Source organism: Dreissena polymorpha, chromosome 3, assembly GCF_020536995.1.
Source record: "Dreissena polymorpha isolate Duluth1 chromosome 3, UMN_Dpol_1.0, whole genome shotgun sequence".
In the NCBI taxonomy this organism is placed as follows: domain Eukaryota; kingdom Metazoa; phylum Mollusca; class Bivalvia; order Myida; family Dreissenidae; genus Dreissena; species Dreissena polymorpha.
The window spans coordinates 43,697,634-43,716,535 of record NC_068357.1 but is presented as its reverse complement, the minus strand read 5'-3'; the positions used below and the strand labels follow the sequence as shown (position 1 = coordinate 43,716,535).

The following is an 18,902-nucleotide window of genomic DNA, read 5'->3' as shown; positions in this document are numbered from 1 at the left end:
ATTTGTATCCCTTTCCATGATAATGGTGGAAGGGCATACAGTGTTATTGTGTCCGTGTGTTTAGGAGTTTTTGTTTGTGTTTTTTTTAATATATGATTTGGCACAAATGATCATAATATAAAGACTGTGTTACTTGCATCACAAGTTCACAGGGAACGCTTGAACTTAAAAATAAATTTGGTATGTGTATGTAGTGAAGGTACATGTTTGTGTCTGGCCAATAACTTTCTACTAAACAATGGGATTTTAAAATAAAGTTGCTCAAATAATCAGCATGTTATGACAATGTGTTGTGTGCAAACAGCATGTCACTTCAAGATCAAGGTAACAGTTAAGTTTTTGCATATTTCTTCTATGTTTATATATATTCAAAGTACATGTTCGTGTCTGGTTCATAACTTTTCTATAAATAAAAGGATTTTGAATTAAATTGGCACTTATGACCCTCATATCAAGACAATTAGTTGCGTTCAAAAACTAAGTTTCTAGCTCAAAGATCAAGGTAACCATGAACACTGGAAGTTTTAGCATATTTCTTTTATGTATATGATGAAAATACATGTTGGTACACTATGGGATTATCATATCAAGGCAACATGTCACATGCAAACCATGTCACTCACTTCAAGGTCAAGTTCTCAGTGGACTCATTAAGTCTTTGCATATTCCTTGCATGTATATTGTTAAAGTATGTTTGTGTCCAGCTTTTAACATTGTTGTGTTTAACATTGTTGTGTGTGCTGGGATTTTAAATTCAAATTGGTGCAAATTTGTCCCTACCTGATGCATTTAAAGTTATGTTGCTCACTTAAAGGTCAAGGTTGCAGTAGACGTTTGGAGTTTGTATATATTCAATATATTGCCAACAATAGTGTCTTGCCTTATAGCATTTAGAAAAAAATTGGCACAAATAACAATTATTTCTGGACAATGTATCGCCCAAGAAACAACCATGTTTCATGCTTTAATGTCCAGGTCATAGAGAAAAAATTGTGAATATTGTTCTTATAATTTGGTATAATAATAATAATTTATGTTCATGTGACCGTTAGTCCTATTTGTTATCCCCCGCCATAGGAAGAGGGATATTGTTTTGGCATTGTCTGTCTGTCTGTCCGTCCGTCCGTCCGTCCTTCCGTCCGTCTGGAGCCATATCTTGGAAGTGCAGATTTCATTGAAACTTGGTATGAGTATATATATGGATAATAAGATGATGCATGCCAAATGGCATTGAACACCATCTGATAATAACAGAGTTATGGCCCTTTGTATCTTGAAAAACTGTTTTTTGTGTGTCCAGAGCCATATCTTGGAAGTGCTGTGGCGGATTTCATTGAAACTTGGTATGAGTATCCAAAAGCATATTGGCGGGGGATATCAATTCAACGAATTTGCTTGTTTATAGTGCATTGGCAAAGTTGTTTCATCATTCATAGATGAAATCTTGTGTACACCAAGTAAGGTTGGTCTAAAAGCAATAAAGTTCAATTTCACATATGTGAAATAGGCTCTATGTGTATCAACAGTTTAAACCCTTTCCCACTCAGAAGCAAAGTGAAAATGGCTATGTGCAAACAGCATAAAACCAGAACAGCCTGCGAGTAACTCGCAGTCTGTTCAGGTTTCATGCTGTTTGCTGCTCATCAGTACCTTAGGGTTGGAAATGAAGCCTTTAAAACTTGAGTACAGTAAGAAAGATCTTAAATTAAATTTAAATTTCTGAGGGACTACAAATGTGTAAACATGTGTATCTAAGTGGCAAATGGGTTAAAAGGACCTGTACACACATCTTGGATTAAATGCTCTGAATATGGGTGGGAAACAAAACTCTTCTGTGTTCCGTGAAATATAGTGAGGGCAGCAATGTCCTTCAGACTTCTGTATAGTAAGAATAAGCAGTTGGTAATTGGCTTGTTTCTTTAAAAAATATCTCTGCTTCTATCCAAAATATCTCATGCATATTCATTTACTGTGAATAGTATTTTGAACCTTCATTTAAAAAACTTATGATTTGAGTTGACAATACTTTATCTAAAACATGTTTCATCCTAGCCTGTATATATTAATGTTATATTACATATTGCTGCAGAGTTTGCTTGTGTGCTCCTGGTTGCAAGATAATACAAGAACTGCCAGCCAGGTCCCTGGATTATTCTACATGCTAAAACTCATGGTTTCTAGTCTAGGTAGGTACCAAAATATAAAAAGATGCATCGACAAGGTACACCAATTGGCCTTACAGTATTAGACCACATTACAATTAAATTTCTTTCAGTAAAAAAATATTGAAGTGTTGATAATGGGAAAACTTATTTCAGCAGACAAAAATCTCATCATAAGGGCATGGATTTAATACTTTAATAAGAAATGACCGTTTAAGGCAATACATTTATTAAATATTTAACTTTTTGGAAGTCAATCATTCTTGAATTGTTTCCAGATGGGAAAGATTTGTCTTCCAACCCTGGAGAGGAATCTCATCGATGGCAGAGCTTGCATCACCTATGTTGTCAGACAACAAAGTGCCTGTCTGCTTACCTGGCTGCCATAGTTACCAAGTCAGTTGTCATGGATACCTGGGGCTTGATGCCAAAGAAACCTGATAAACCATTGTCTGATGATGCAGCAAAAGATCCTGATGCCGATACCATGAGTATCTGCTCAGAAACCTTGCCGTCCCCCGTGTTGGAAAGCTCTCCACTGACAGCGAGCGCAGAGGGAGGCATGAAGACTCCCGCTGATGTGGAAGCCTGGACTTTACTTGCTCAGCAACTGGGGGATTTGTTGTGTATAGACTGCTTTCTGAAGTTGTCTCCCCCTGGTCATAAACAGGTTGTGAACCTGACGGAGGAGATAAAAGTCAGTGTACTCACTGTGCTTGAAGGAGGCAAAGGTTTGTTAATGTACTTAAATTTATACCAAGAATCTATGCACTTTTTGGAGCCATTGCCATTTTTACAAAGTAAATTAATTTGAAACATTTGGTTTTACTGTAGGTGTTTTATTAAACATAGCTATTAAAAATGATATTATGCTACTTTTTTTCGCAGTACAGAAATTGTTTGGTTTCTATACTCTTTTTATATAAATACCACATAATATATTTTTCAGGTTCTAACATTGTCAGTAACCTAAAAAATACACAACAGTTGAGTAACTTTTACTAATTCGTTTGCGCTTTGTTATTAGCTAATCGACAGTTCAATGGGACATAATCACTTTTTAATTAAGGTTGTATCAGTGAGGTGGTTGCTAGGCATATTGCGAGGGTAGGTTTCCAGCCCCAGGACCTATACCGGCCACTTCAAGAAGAGGCTTGCAGGGAAGCTGGGAGTCATTTGAACGTTTCTAGTCAGGAAATAGTCTGGGGTGAGCTACCATAAGGTTGAATAACTTACTGGGATTGGTTATGAAATAACATATAAATAACTGGGATTGGTTATGCAATAACATATAACTGGGATTGGTTATGATATAACATACAACCAGGATGGGTTATGAAATAACATATAACTGGGATGGGTTATGAAATAACAAATAACTGGAATGGGTTATGAAATAACATAGCTGGGATGGGTTATGAAATAACATAGCTGGGATGGATTATTAAAAAAATACAACTGGGATGGGTTATGAAATAACCTGTAACTAGGATTGGTTATGCAATAACATAAAACTTGGACCTATTTTGAAATAACATACAACTTGTAGGATTATGAAATAACATATAGCTTGGATGGGTAATGAAATAGCATATAGCTGGGATGGGTTATGAAATAACATATAACTGGAATGGGTTTTGAAATAATATATAACTGGGATGGGTTATTCAATAATATATAACTGGGATTGGTTATGAAATAACGTATAACTGGGATGGATTATGAAAAAAAAAACCTGGATGGGTTATGAAATAACATATAACCCGGATGGATTATAAAATAACAAATAACTAGGATTGGTTAAAAAATAACTTACTGGGATGGGTTATTAAATAACATATAACTGGGATGGGTTCTGATATAACTGGGATGGGTAATGAAATAACATATAGGTAGGACACGTTTTGAAATAACATACAACTGGGAAGGATTATGAAATAACATATAACTGGGATGGGTTATGAAATAACATATGACTAGGGTTGGTTATGAAATAACATACAACTGGGACAGGTTATGAAATAACATATAACTGGGAAGGGTTATGAAATAACATATAACTGGAATGGGTTATGAAGCAACATATTACTAGGTTTGGTTATGAAATAACATACAACTGGGATTGGTTATGAAATACTGTGAAACTATTTATTTTTGACAGCACAAAATTTCGTCATTTTTATAAAAATGACGATTTCGTCAGCACTTAAATTCGCCGATTTCTGATTTTAAATTTAAAAAAATGCGTCAGTCAATATCCGATTTGTGTGAAATACATATTCGCGATCAATCGCAGTTGCGAAAAATCGTACGAATGCGGGAACACACTTGAGAATCACTGCAGGAGGTGGGGCCTGTTTGTCACATGCCAATTAACTAGTCTTTTGTTATCAAGGGACAGTAATGGACCCTCTTGATGTATGCCATTCACACGTTCATTGTTATGATTAGCGGACAAGTGGGACCGAATATTCGTTAACGAGTGTTTGTAACAACGAAGCCAATTGCCTATTAGTCTTTTTCTATTATTATAATTGCCATACTGATAACAATCGTAATTCTAGTTGGTATGATTTTTATTAAAATGCTGTCAATACCGTTTTAAAACTGTTTGTGTTATACGAAAAAGGGTTCCAGTTTGTTAAGTGTTTTTTTTCAAATAAAATGCTTTTTTATTCTGATATCAACATTAAAATTATAAACTCTATGTGTGTGTTTGTTCTTAAAAAGTAAACTACCGGTATATAAATCAATAATGTCAATAATTTAAAAATAAATAAATTGATACATTTAAAATAGTAATAAGTGTGGTTAAACGCAAACAATCAAACAACAAACAGCAATTAAAATATTCTTTATTAAATTTGTGATAAATACGCATGTTGATCACACATCGTCATCTTTTCTTTTGGTTTATTGTCATTCATCGGCATTCACTGCGTGATGGCTAATATGCAACACCCCTGAAAAACACAATGCACCTAATGGGTAATAAAGTTATAAACAATTAGCGCTAATTCATTACCATTCTACATAAACGTAGTCAGCGCATTCAATACAGCTGTACTGCACACGCGTTTTAAAGAAGTGTAACGTGTCAGTTAAGTACCTTGTGTAATCTACATCCCTTTGTGTCAAAACCGGATTAATCTTGATTACGAAACAGCAGTGAATGTGTGCATGGATTATGTTGGAATTTAATGCCTCATGTCTACGGTAAAGTTTTAAAATATTGTTCAACTCAGTGTTTGATTTTGTTCTAACATAGAGCATGATTGTTCGTTAGGATCTTAAATTCGCCGATCGGTCGACTGACGAAATTTATGAAAATTAATGCCTGACGATTAATAATGGTTTCACAGTAATATATAACCGGGATGGGTTATGAAATAACATATGACTAGGTTTGGTTATGAAATAACATACAACTGGGATGGGTTATGAAATAACATATAACTGGGATGGGTTATGAAATAACATATAAACGGTATGGGTTACAAAATAACATATAACCGGTATGGGTTATGAAATAACATATAAACGGTATGGGTTACAAAATTAAATATAACTGGGATGGGTTATGAAATAACATATAAACGGTATGGGTCACAAAATAACATATAACGGGGATGGGTTAAGAAATAACATATAACTGGGATAGGTTAAGAAATAACATATATCTGGAAATTGTTATGAATATCATGCTGAAAAATCATTAATGTTTGTGTGACATTAATTTCCTTGGATTTTGTGGGTAGATTGATCCTTAACTTTCAGATCCACACAAACAAATGCTCTCTCTGTTAAATTTCAATAAAGGGAATAACTGTATGCAAAAATCATTAATATCCAAACCAATCCTGTGTTTGTCTGCGAATGTATAAAGTACTGAAGGCAGGTGAATGAAATGTGTGTGTTTGTAGATAAAGGGCTATATTGGTAATGGGCACGTTATTTCACTTTTTCAGACAACTTTTGTGGATAGTATGGTATCAGAAATGAATGAAAAGAAACATCTTGATCTTGCTTCAAGTTAAAAAAAACTAGGTTTATGAAATTGTAGATACAGGACCACATGTAGCAATATGCAAGTAGTTTCAGTTTTTTGGTTTGACAAAAATTCTGGTCTGCAATACTACAGAAATGAGTAAAAACTAAAATCTGGGTCCTGCAACAACACAAGCAACTGCTGTTTTGTCAGCAACAAAGCTTGTGTTGGAGGTTTATGGGCCCTGTGACAGCCTAAGTGGAAAAGTTACAGGAGTTACGAGTAAAAGATTGGTATTATGGGAACTCTTAGAGTGTGTAATATATTTGTTTGCCAACTTCAGACCAAATGGAGTTGTTGAAGAGACGTTTCCCCCATAGCCTGGAGAATGACGTTTTGTTTAGTAACAGCAGTTGGGAGTATGCTGTCCTCTGGAATAAAGTGCCTGAGGTACTCATGCTTTCATTTGTACATCAAGTGTAAACTTTTGTTATATTCGCTAATGAGGATAATTTCAAGTGGTGTGTGCATACGGTCCTGTTGTTCTATTCTGTTGTTTTTTATAGAGTTATTGCCAATTGATTATTAAAGTAACATGAATACTCAAAAACAACGAATATTTCGCAAAATATTTTGTAAAATAAAGTTAACCCATAAAATATCAGTGTTCCTTATAAAAATAGCAAACATTTAAACGCTAGATGTGGTAACATCGATTTAAAGAGATGCAAAATGCTTGTTTTTATTTTTTGTGGCACAATATATTCCATTTTAATTTCCTGCAACGATATCTATTCATACGACACACTAACATGGTAAATGAACATGTGATGAACATATTGTCCAAGAAAAAAAAAAAAAGTGCATTTTGTATTTTGAGTGTTTATGGGTTTTTTGATTGCTCATTTTCCTTTCCCATGCTTATGATCAACACATCCGTTTACAAAGAAAATGATATTCTTGTTTTAGGAAGTCAACAATCTAAAGCAAGCCCTTGATTTCCTACGCCTAGTACAGAATGCTATGCTCAGACAAGGTATGGTTTGTATTAACATTTTAAATATGCGTAGCATAAAATATGAAATATTGTTGTTATATTTTTCCAACTATATTGTGTATTATTGATTTTATTTTGCTGTTCAATTGGATTAAAGCTGTGAAAAGATGTTGTTTAGAATTTATATAAAATTTTGGGGGGGTGGGGGGGGGGTTCATACCAAATGTGCTAAATGTGCTGATTTCCAAACAGAAAAGTCATAGTTCCATCAATATTGCTAAACAAATATTCCATATTGTATCTGTTTATCTGCAAGTGTCTGTGTTACTGGTTTGCAGGTGTGTGCAGTATGATGTGGCACATGTTCATAGCAAAGAGGTTTCAAGCCATAGGTCAGCTGATGGAAAAGGTTGGTTTAACCCTTTACCACTTGGATACGTACCGGAATGTAACTCTTTACCACTTGGATACACAGTTAATCCTTTACCGCTGAGATACGTATTTAACCCTTTACCACTGAGATACGTATTTAACCCTTTACCACTTAGATAAGTATTGAACCTTTTACCACTTAGATACGTATTTAACCCTTTACCACTTAGATACGTATTTAAAGGAATCAAAATGCCATACTATAATAATGTTACAGAATAATTTATGTTAACATAAATATGAACACATTCTGAAAAAGAAGTATAATTTTTACTGCGATTATATAATTCTATGTTTAAATCAGATAAGAATTAGGTTTGAAAGTTATGTGAAGTCTTGTTTGAATATTGCAGGTAGGGAAAGTACCAAAAGATCGTCTCTGTAGAAAGGTAAGTCAGAATTACCAAACTTTGAAGCATATATTTTAAAATGATATTGGTTTGATATAGTTTTTTCTTATCAAATAAAAACTTGTATTATATGTGTACATCTTTGAGCAGTGTTTCCACTGTTTTAGCTAGTTACAACTCTAGAGACCACATCTTTCTTGATACAACTTTGTCAGAATGTTTATCAGGACAATACTTAGGAGTAGTCTGGGTTACATGCGTCCATAACCCATGTCCTATTTATTTTGTAAGTGGATATAAACTGATTTTCATCTATGTAAAAGTAATTTTCTGACATTTCATTCCCTTATAAAATGCAGAAAAATACTATTTAATTCTCCGTCAGGCAGTCTTGTGAGCGACCTCTTGAAGGACAAAGCAACAAACTGAAATTCTTTACATAAAAAATGTTGTGCAAGATCACCACAAATGTTTTTGTTCTATTTCCAGGAAATTGGCATAAGCGAAACAAGATTAGGTACCTTTGTGTCCCAGATCTGTGACTTTTTCACCATTATCATGGATGCCAACTGTGAGACCAATGAAGTGCCTGTGTTCAACCTTGAGCCCTCATGGACTGGGGTCAAAGGTTAGTTGTATGAATTATTCTTGTGCAGTTCTTGAATGCTGGTTCATTTTTAAAAGCTCAAGAACTTGCGACTCATTTATGATACAAACTTTGTACTAGAATGGCATAGCGGTAATTGTTATGATACAATCTTTGTACTAGAAAGGTGTGGCGGTGATATTTATAGAAGATTCTTCATTACACATGGTAAGATGCTACAATGCCTACAATATGCAAGGGTGTTGCAACATTACAAAGTTTTTAAAGATTTTATGGTGTTTAGCCATTTGTGCAATTTGAAGCAAGACAATTTCACTGGATTTGTACAACTTTTTCCCTTTCATATTCATATTTGTTAAAGAATGTTAAAGAACACTTACACTTTGTGGGACAAACGTCTCCTAGTTAAATAAAACATGGGGACATTTACCTTTACCACATTTTTAAAACACAAACTAATACTTTTTATAAATGAAATTGTATAACTACAATATTTTACGCTTTTGTGCATTATAGCAAAAAGTAACAGCGTACAACTCTTATGATCGTACACAAGCAAACTGGGCTGTTTTAGCTGACATTTTAACGAAGATTTAAGATATTATTGTTCTGATTGTTTTATATATAAAATGTACAATTATTTTATATAATTTCTTTCAGACTATTGTTTTCAATGACATGTTAAAACTTAATTATTTCACAGACTTACTGAATGCATGTGAATTTATTTTCAGGAAGCGTGTCTCTGGTAGAGCTGGCAATAGACCAAAAGTCAACCAATTATGGGTTGTTGACTGTGTATAACCAGCTGTCTACAATTATACATGCTGTGGTTACTTTCAACATCAAACAAGTCAAAGTACTCTCGCTGTTTGATACTAAGGTAATATTCCTGGGAATTTTTGTTTAGAAGAGATTTTTTCATTTCTATTCTATAAAATATCAACAAATTTGATAAAAGAGAAAAGTGTTGTTGCTGACCAGCCTTTGCAGACTGCACTGAATGCAAATATGTTAAGCTCAGTGTTTCCAGAACAAGGCTTATGTATTTGCTGTACGCTTGCAGGGTAGACACGCACTGAGTCAGGAGCTGCATGCACATCCCCTGCTGCCTACAACCAGCGTGGACTCCAGTGTGGCTGCCCTACGAAAGCAGGTACATAGGTCTTGGGGATTGTACATATAGGATAAGGATTGTAAGGTTTTGTGTGTTTCTTATTCTCAATTTGAAGTAATAAGTATAACTTGTTTTGTAAATTAAAATTGTGATTTTCATTTATTTTATTTTGAAATGATAAAGCTGAAATGTTGTTCATATACTGGTCACATATATGAAAAACACATATTTCAAAGCAAACTAACCTATGTTACAGAAATTATTTATTACCCTACATCGTATTTGTATTGGTAGAAAAGTGTAACATCAAGGCTTTTTTTTCCCAGTTCTTTACAAGGGTGATCACCGAGTCAGTGAAGAAGATGCGAGAGTTTTGTCCCCTGAGCTCTTCTGACAATGCTGGTTCCCCACCCAGTGTGTCTGTCAGCAAGCTGAGGTCAAGTGAGGCTGGACGCTGGCCGGGCACCATCCTTGACCTTGCTGACCAGTTTGGCCTTGACCTAGATCAGCTCAAGCAGCACCAGGTGTGTGAGCTCTACTCTGCTGGCTTTGACAAGCTCGCTGAAGAGGTACATACTGGCTTTTATCTGGATTTAGTTTGTAAGTTTCTGGAATGGTGTCAATTCGCAGTTTAGATTCAATTTTAAGTTTGATGATGCTTGAAAATGTAACTCCATCAATACTGAAAGAAAACACTATGGCAGAGTAATGATGGCTCTTATTCAGGGTGCAGAATCGACTGGGTTTTCAGGGGTTTACACACAGGCTGGACAGAATTTAAACACACCGTTAAAAACTTTATTCTTGCAAATATCTCAAGTTTTTGAAATTCATTTGCAAAAATATTTAGTGCCTAAAAGACAGTTTTTCTTGCAGTTTGTGCCGATATCTTAAGGTTTAAGAATAAATCCTTCAATACATCTGAAAGTGGTGACAAAATTTCACGTTGCTTGAAGCATAAACATATAAGTCAATGCAGTATACTCAGATTTTTTTAACAAGAACAAATTCTTATTAAAATTTAATACAGTAATTCTGATGTATATCACATTGCCATATGCAGCACACAAATCTGTCTTTTATGCACTAGTAGAAATTTTTAAGAAAAATTGTTTTTAAAAGTTATTCGAACAAAAATCACCACTTACCGCTTCCCACAAAGTCACGTAATCATGCACCCTGTTATCTTGTGTTTAGAATTTTTAGTGTACATTTTGTTGGTATGGTGTGCCTCAAGGTTGTCTCCTCACTAAGTGCATTTTGTTATTGTTGACATCCGTGAAATGGCAGCCGTGTTGGTTGCTCACTCATTATATGTCTATGCAGGTGCTCACTCATTATATGTCTACGTAGGTGTTCACTCATTATATGTCTGTGCAGGTGCTCACTGATTATATGTCTATGCAGGTGCTCACTCATTATATGTCTATGCAGGTGCTCACTCATGATATGTCTATGCAAGTGCTCACTCATTATATGCCTATGCAGGTGCTCAATCATTATATGTCTATGCAGGTGTTCACTCATTATATGTCTATGCAGGTGCTCACTCAATATATGTCTATGCAGGTGCTCACTCATTATATGTCTATGCAGGTGCTCACTCATTATATGTCTATACAGGTGCTCACTCATTATATGTCTATGCAGGTGCTCACTCATAATATGTCTATGCAGGTGCTCACTCATTATATGTCTATGCAGGTGCTGACTCTATATGTCTATGCAGGTGCTCACTCATTATATGTCTATGCAGGTGCTCACTCATTATATGTCTATGCAGGTGCTCACTCATTATATGTCTATGCAGGTACTCACTCATTATATGTCTATGCAGGTGCTCACTCATTATATGTCTATGCAGGTGCTCACTCATTATATGTCTATGCAGGTGCTCACTCATTATATGTCTATGCAGGAACTCACTCATTATATGTCTATGCAGGTGCTCACTCATTATATGTCTATGCAGGTGCTCACTCATTATATGTCTATGCAGGTGCTCACTAATTATATGTGTATGCAGGTGCTCACTTATTATTATATCTATGCAGGTGCTCACTCATTATATGTCTTTGCAGGTGCTCACTCATTATATGTCTGTGCAGGTGCTCACTTATTATATGTCTATGCAGGTGATCGGTTATTATATGTCTATGCAGGTGCTCACTCATTATATGTCTATGCAGGTGCTCACTCATTATATGTCTATGCAGGTGCTCACTCATTATATGTATATGCAGGTGCTCACTTATTATATGTCTGTGCAGGTGCTCACTCATTATGTGTCTATGCAGGTGCTCATTCATTATATGTCTGTGCAGGTGCCCACTCATTATATGTCTATGCAGGTGCTCACTCATTATATGTCTGTGCAGGTGCTCACTCATTATATGTCTATGCAGGTGCTCACTCATTATATGTCTATGCAGGTGCTCACTCATTATAAGTCTATGCAGGTGCTCACTCATAATATTTCTATGCAGGTGCCCACTCATTATATGTCTATGCAGGTGCTCACTCATTATATGTCTGTGCAGGTGCTCACTCATTATATGTCTATGCAGGTGCTCACTCATTATATGTCTATGCAGGTGCTCACTCATTATAAGTCTATGCAGGTGCTCACTCATAATATGTCTATGCAGGTGCTCACTCATTATATGTCTATGCATGTGCTCACTCATTGTATGTCTATGCAAGTGCTCACTTATTATATGTCTTGCAAGTGCTCACTCATTATATGTCTATGCAAGTGCTCACTCATTATATGTCTATTCAGGTGCTCACTCATTATATGTCTATGCAGGTGTTCACTCATTATATGTCTATGCAGGTGCTGGTGACCGTGAATGACCGCCAGTCCCTGGGTGCCCAGCTGCTGACCATATGTGGACAGCGAGTGGCCTACAAGCTGGCTGGCATGGACGCCCAGATGATGGTAGATCTCATGTCAAACGTCAACCCTGCCCTATCCACCTGGCTCAAAGCTATGGTATGTAGTGGTGAACCCTGTCCTATCCACCTGGCTCAAAGCTATGGTATGTAGTGGTCAACCCTGCCCTATCCTACTGTCTTAAAGCTATGATATGTAGGTGTAAACCCTGTCTTATTCACGTGGCTCAAAGCTATGGTATTAGCGGTGAACCCTCTCCTATCCACCAGGCTCGAAGCTATGGTATGTAGTGGTGAACCCTGTCCTATCCACCTGTCTCGAAGCTATGGTATGTAGTGGTGAACCCGCTCCTATCCACCTGGCTCAAAGCTATGGCATGTAGTGGTCAACCCTGCCTTATCCACCTGGCTCAAAGCTATTGTATGTAGTGGTGATCCCTGCCCTATCCACCTGGCTCAAAGCTATGGTATGTAGTGGTCAACCCTGCCCTATCCACCTGGCTCAAAGATATTGTATGTATTGGTGAACCCTGCCCTATCCACCTGGCTCAAAGCTATAGTATGTAGTTGTGAACCCTGCCCTATCCACCTGGCTTAAAGCTGTTGTATGTAGTGGTGAACTCTGTCCTATCCACCTGGCTCAAAGCTATGGTATGTAGTGGTGATCCCTGCCCTATCCACCTGGCATTAAGCTATGGTATTAGTGGTGAACCCTGACCTATCCACATGTCTCAAAGCTATGGAATGTTGTGGTGAACCCTGACCTATCCACTTGGCTCAAAGCTATGGTATGTAGGTGTAAACCCTGTCTTATTCACGTGGCTCAAAGCTATGGTATTAGTGGTGAACCCTCTCCTATCCACCAGGCTCGAAGCTATGGTATGTAGTGGTGAACCCTGTCCTATCCACCTGTCTCGAAGCTATGGTATGTAGTGGTGAACCCTCTCCTATCCACCTGGCTCAAAGCTATGGCATGTAGTGGTCAACCCTGCCCTATCCACCTGGCTCAAAGCTATGGAATGTTGTGGTGAACCCTGACCTATCCACCTGGCTGAAAACTATGGTATGTAGTGGTGAACCCTGTCCTATACACCTGGCTTAAAGCTATGGTATGTATTGGGAATATCTTAACACAGTTTTGGTTTTATTTACATTACTGAAGTATATAATTTTTAGAATGCAATGAAGGTTTTCATGTACCTAACCATCTTTTGTGTATTGATTATTTTTCAAATACAAGAAAGTTTTTGTGCTAAGTAATTGAAAAACCTAAGTTTATTAAAGAAAACAGATATCTCACAACTTGAATATAGTTTTTATTAGCTCACCTGTCACGAAGTGTGACCGTGTGATGTCCGGCGTCCGTTGTTCGTGCGTGTGTGTGTGCGTGTGTGCGTGCGTCCGTCAACAATTTGTTTGTGTAGACAGTAGAGGTCACAGTTTTCATCCAATCTTTATGAAATTTGGTCAAAATGTTTATCTTGATGAAATCTGGGTTGGGATTGTATTTGGGTTATCTGGGGTCAAAAACTAGGTCACTAGGTCAAAAACTAGGTCACATAATAGGTCAAATAATAGAAAAACCTTACATTTACATTCCTCAGTTTCTTAATATATTCATATTTTACAGCAGCTTTTATTTAAAAAGAAAGGACGAGGCTGTCCAGTAACCCGGATTTGTTGGCTGCATTGCACCCCTTCCTTTCCCCTCTGACAACCCCCCTTCTCCTTCAAACTCGAAGAACCATGTTAGACAGGAGTGCACGGTGCAGGGTCATACACCTTGCAAAACGAATTTTAGCCCTTTCAATGGTATTACCAACTCTTTGGTACTATAATTATTTTAAAAAATTGCTATATTAAGTGTTATAGTTTATAATGTACACGTGTACATTTATTTGTTTGTTTGTTTTTCTTGACTTCTATTAAAATTGTAACTTTGCTTATATAGCAAATGAGGTACTTTTGTACCATTTTTACCCTGTTTCATCCCCTATATATTCAGTATTATAGGTTTGATTAAGGCATCTTGTGGGATTTTTCCTGCATCTTAGTATGATTTGGTATCTCTTTAACCAATTCCTTTTTACTGGATTATTTCAGTATAGTAATATCATATTGTCTTAAATTTTTTATCCATCATTCTTCATTTGTAATTTCCATTTACCGTGCACTCCCTCTGGTCTAGGGGACACAACTATCATAAAACTTCACCTCCACAATTACCTCCCTTGTACCCATCCCAGTAGTACAACCCCTGCTGGTTCCCCCCACCCACGCTAGCCTACACTTCCAAAACTCTCCTTCCTTTAAACCCCCCAGGGTGGCACCATGTTTTTTACTTATTAATAAATGCTTGCAGCTTTGTACATAATGTACATACATGTACATGTAATGTACTTTTATATAGAAACTTCTTTGTTTTGTTTAAGTTTTGACTGTAAAAGACATTGTTTTACCTTATAATTCTTAAGTGGCCCTATAGAAGTTACCGTTTTTTGGCGACAAGTAAGTAATTAACTGTAATATATAAATATTACTATTGACTTTCTTTTAAATATTGTCTTAACGCCACTCCGGGGGGACGTTTCTTCTTCATAGCCCAATACTCCTTAAGTTCCATACAGAAAGGGTCTTATGTTGGAGCATTACGGCTATATTCCCTGTCTGCAAGTGTTCAAAATTGTGCCACATATACGAATACATACCAATTACAATACAAAATATAATTTTAAACTAAAATACAATTACCAAATACAATTTTGTTATATTTCTATATAACTGCATGTTTACATGCAAATCCCCTTTTCTTATTAGAGCTATGAAATCAGGCTCTACCTTCCCTATTAATTAATGTTTATAAATCTTTATTCCATCCCATCGATAAGAGTTCTTTGTATCACATATAACACTAACAACAAATTGCCATCTATCCATAGATCTAATACATAGTGGCAATGTTAAACCACTTTGTGATCTGTAAAATCCTAAAATATTAATAATTTTTGCCTATTTCAAACATATTACACTTCTGTGTATTTCTTTTCTTTCATAGAAACATAAAATTAAAATAATTCTATATTGTTTTAACATTAAAAACACAGATCACAAAGTCTAAAGACTCCAACAAACCCATTGCAGTATATACTGAGCAGTGGGTCTAGTAATGACGATGCCACATACAACAGTATGTGTTTTCACCATCTTTACTTATAAAAATTGGGCTATTCTCTCTCCCTTTCCTTTTAAAACATCCAATAACAATATTTTAATATAAGTAATAATAATAATAAGAATAATAATATAACATCAACATAGTAATTTATTTCTATAAATCAATTCATGTATTTTATTAAAATTCATGTTCTTTTGGATGTAATTATCCTTTTTCTCTCATTTCATCACCTTTTAATGCAGAGTTTTATGTTAAGCAGTGTGCTCGGGCAATGGTTTTTTAACCGAAGTCACGAGGGTAAACAACCCCATTCATCAGTCAGAAAAACCTTGTGAAGACAATAGAGGTCGCAGTTTTCATCCAATCTTTATGAAATTTGGTCAGAATGTTTATCTTGATGAAATCTGGGTTGGGATTGTCTTTGGGTCATCTGGGGTCAAAAAATAGGTCACTATGTTAAAAACTAGGTCAAATAATGGAAAAACCTTGTGTAGACAGTAGAGGTCACAGTTTTCATCCAATCTTTATGAAATTTGGTCAGAATGTTTATTTTGACGAAATCTGGGTTGGGATTTTATTTGGGTCATCTGGGGTCAAAACTAGGTCACTAGGTCAAAAACTAGGTCAAATAGTAGAAAAAACCTTGTGTAGACAGTGGAGGTCACAGTTTTCATCCAATCTTTAATAAATTTGGTCAGAATGTTTATCTTGATAAAATCTGGGTTGGGAATGTATTTGGGTCATCCGAGATCAAAAACTAGGTTACTAGGTCAAAAACTAGGTCAAATAATAGAAAAACCTTGTGTAGACAATAGAGGTCGCAGTATTCATCCAATCTTTATGGAATTTGGTCAGAATGTTAATCTTGATGAAATCTGGGTTGGGATTGTATTTGGGTCATCTGAGGTCAAAAACTAGGTCACTAGGTCAAATAATAGAAAAACCGTCAACAATTTGTTTGTGTAGACAGTAGAGGTCACAGTTTTTATCCAATCTTTATGAAATTTGGTCAGAATGTTTATCTTGATGAAATCTGGGTTGGGATTGTATTTGGGTCATCTGGAGTCAAAAACTAGGTCACTAGGTCAAAAACTAGGGCACTAGGTCAAATAATAGAAAAACCTTGTATAGACAATAGAGGTCACAGTTTTCATCCAATCTTTATGAAATTTGGTCAGAATGTTTATCTTGATGAAATCTGGGTTGGGATTGTATTTGGGTCATCTGGTGTCAAAAACTAGGTCACTAGGTCAAATAATAGAAAAACCTTTCGTAGACAATAGAGGTCACAGTTTTCATCCAATCTTTATAAAATTTGATCAGAATGTTTATCTTGATGAAATCTGGGTAAGGATTGTATTTGGGTCACCTGGGGTCAAAAACTAGGTCACTAGGTCAAATAATAGAAAAACCTTGTGTAGACAATAGAGGTCACAGTTTTCGTATAATCTTTATGAAATTTGGTCAGAGTGTTTATCTTGATGAAATCTGGGTTGGGATTGTATTAGGTTAGTCAGGTGAGCGATTCAGGGCCATCATGGCCCTCTTGTGATTAAAAAGAGAAGCATTTTAAAGATTGCAAGGTCTTTGGATTCATTGAAGCATATTATTGTTACATTTGGTCTGATGTATTTATATATTGTACTTTTTGACAATTTATGGAACTTGTAGTCTGTTTCCCCATCTATTCAACCTTTTAGTTTAGTTTTAACCTATTTATTTTAGCTCGATTGCATTGAAAGCTTAAGGCTTATTGAAACGCTCTCTAGTCAGTGTTCTGGGTAGAACCAGTACTTTGTGTCTATAGGGGAGATCTTAAGAACGCTCCCATAGTGGGGATGGAACCCGTAACCTCCCTGTTGCTAGGCGGGCACCATGTCCCCTACGCCACTTAAAAATATACACGTAAAATAAACAAGTTTTAAGGCAAACATGTACTCTGTAATTGAAAGATGTATGTAAAAATGTTTGTTTAATGTTTAATGTAAATTGCAAAACATTTGGGCAGTGCTCTGTGAAAAAGGGGTTAAATGCACGTGCCTAAAGTGTCGTCCCAGTTTAGCCTTTGCAGTCCGCACAGGCTAATTAGGGAAGACACTTTCCGCTATTTACTGTTTAAAGAAAGTCTCTTCTTAGCAAAAATCCAGTTAAGGGGAAAGTGTCGTCTCTGATTAGCCTGTGCGGACTGCACAGGCTTATCTGGGATGACACTTTACATATATGCATTAAACCTCCTTTTCACAGAGAACGGCCCAATTATTTGCATTACTATGTTTCAGAATGCTGGCTTGCTTCTTCAAGCTGATGTAGAGACATCTTATATACAGAACCTAATTCACCAGACTTTAATTCACCTGTCCGAGGACCACCCACTTCATGGCATTGCCCAGGCATTAGAATCTCTCTCCCATGTTTTGTGATTGGGACCATTTATTTTCTTATATGATTGAAAATAATACTGTCATAAACCATATATTTTACGTTTGAAGGCTTGTTTCTCATAAACAAGGTTAACTTTTATAAATTATTTGTGTTTGCCATCAGAATGATAGGCATGCATTGTCTGATACGTTCAGATATTGTTGTTTTCGCTAGGTGTATTTGTATTATGTTATTTTATGTCTTTCATGATTACTTTAGAATAAGTGTACTTATGAGTCTTATTTCTGTCGGGCATGTTTCTTTACTATGTTCGGAGAATGTGTCGTGAAGTGTTTTGAACATGTATTGAACTTTGTATAAAACCTCATCCGTTGTAACTGAAAGGGATTATTGATTACACCTGGTTCTTGCCAACTTCAGTGTATCCGTTTGAAACAGTGCAACCGATATATGCCGCCTTCTTTAAAATAGTGTAAAAGTACTCCAGCAATGTCAACCAAACTTATGGAGATAATAGTGTTACTTGGACCACATTAACTTGGTAGGGGACCGTTGTTTTGTCTGTGGAAAAGATCTTCATAATAAAGTCTGACATACATGCCAGAAATTTTCGGGTCCAAATCGGGACAGTCCATTAAAAATGTCGGGACATTTTACCAAAAAGCAGGACACCTAAAACGATCAATCATGCAACCTTTACTGAAGTCAGTAATCAGCTAATTACTTACAAAACCTCATAATTTCTGGCAAATATTGATGATAAATGTGTTTAGAATTGCATGAACACAGACGTTCTC

At 36.0% G+C, this 18,902-nt stretch overlaps 1 protein-coding gene across 1 annotated transcript in view; it reads left to right on the top strand.

Moving 5' to 3' along the window:
* LOC127872173 (rab3 GTPase-activating protein non-catalytic subunit-like) overlaps positions 1-18,150 on the top strand; it is a 39,979-nt gene extending 21,829 nt beyond the window's left edge. The window contains exons 18-30 of the mRNA XM_052415506.1: positions 2,090-2,186; positions 2,441-2,893; positions 3,232-3,369; positions 6,494-6,600; positions 7,120-7,186; positions 7,486-7,556; positions 7,933-7,968; positions 8,419-8,557; positions 9,271-9,419; positions 9,603-9,692; positions 9,980-10,222; positions 12,490-12,648; positions 18,003-18,150. Of these exons, the coding sequence (XP_052271466.1) occupies positions 2,090-2,186; positions 2,441-2,893; positions 3,232-3,369; positions 6,494-6,600; positions 7,120-7,186; positions 7,486-7,556; positions 7,933-7,968; positions 8,419-8,557; positions 9,271-9,419; positions 9,603-9,692; positions 9,980-10,222; positions 12,490-12,648; positions 18,003-18,143 (1,890 nt within the window). The 3' untranslated portion in view covers positions 18,144-18,150. The remainder of the gene's footprint in view (positions 1-2,089; positions 2,187-2,440; positions 2,894-3,231; positions 3,370-6,493; positions 6,601-7,119; positions 7,187-7,485; positions 7,557-7,932; positions 7,969-8,418; positions 8,558-9,270; positions 9,420-9,602; positions 9,693-9,979; positions 10,223-12,489; positions 12,649-18,002) is intronic.
* Positions 18,151-18,902: the final 752 nt, after the last annotated feature.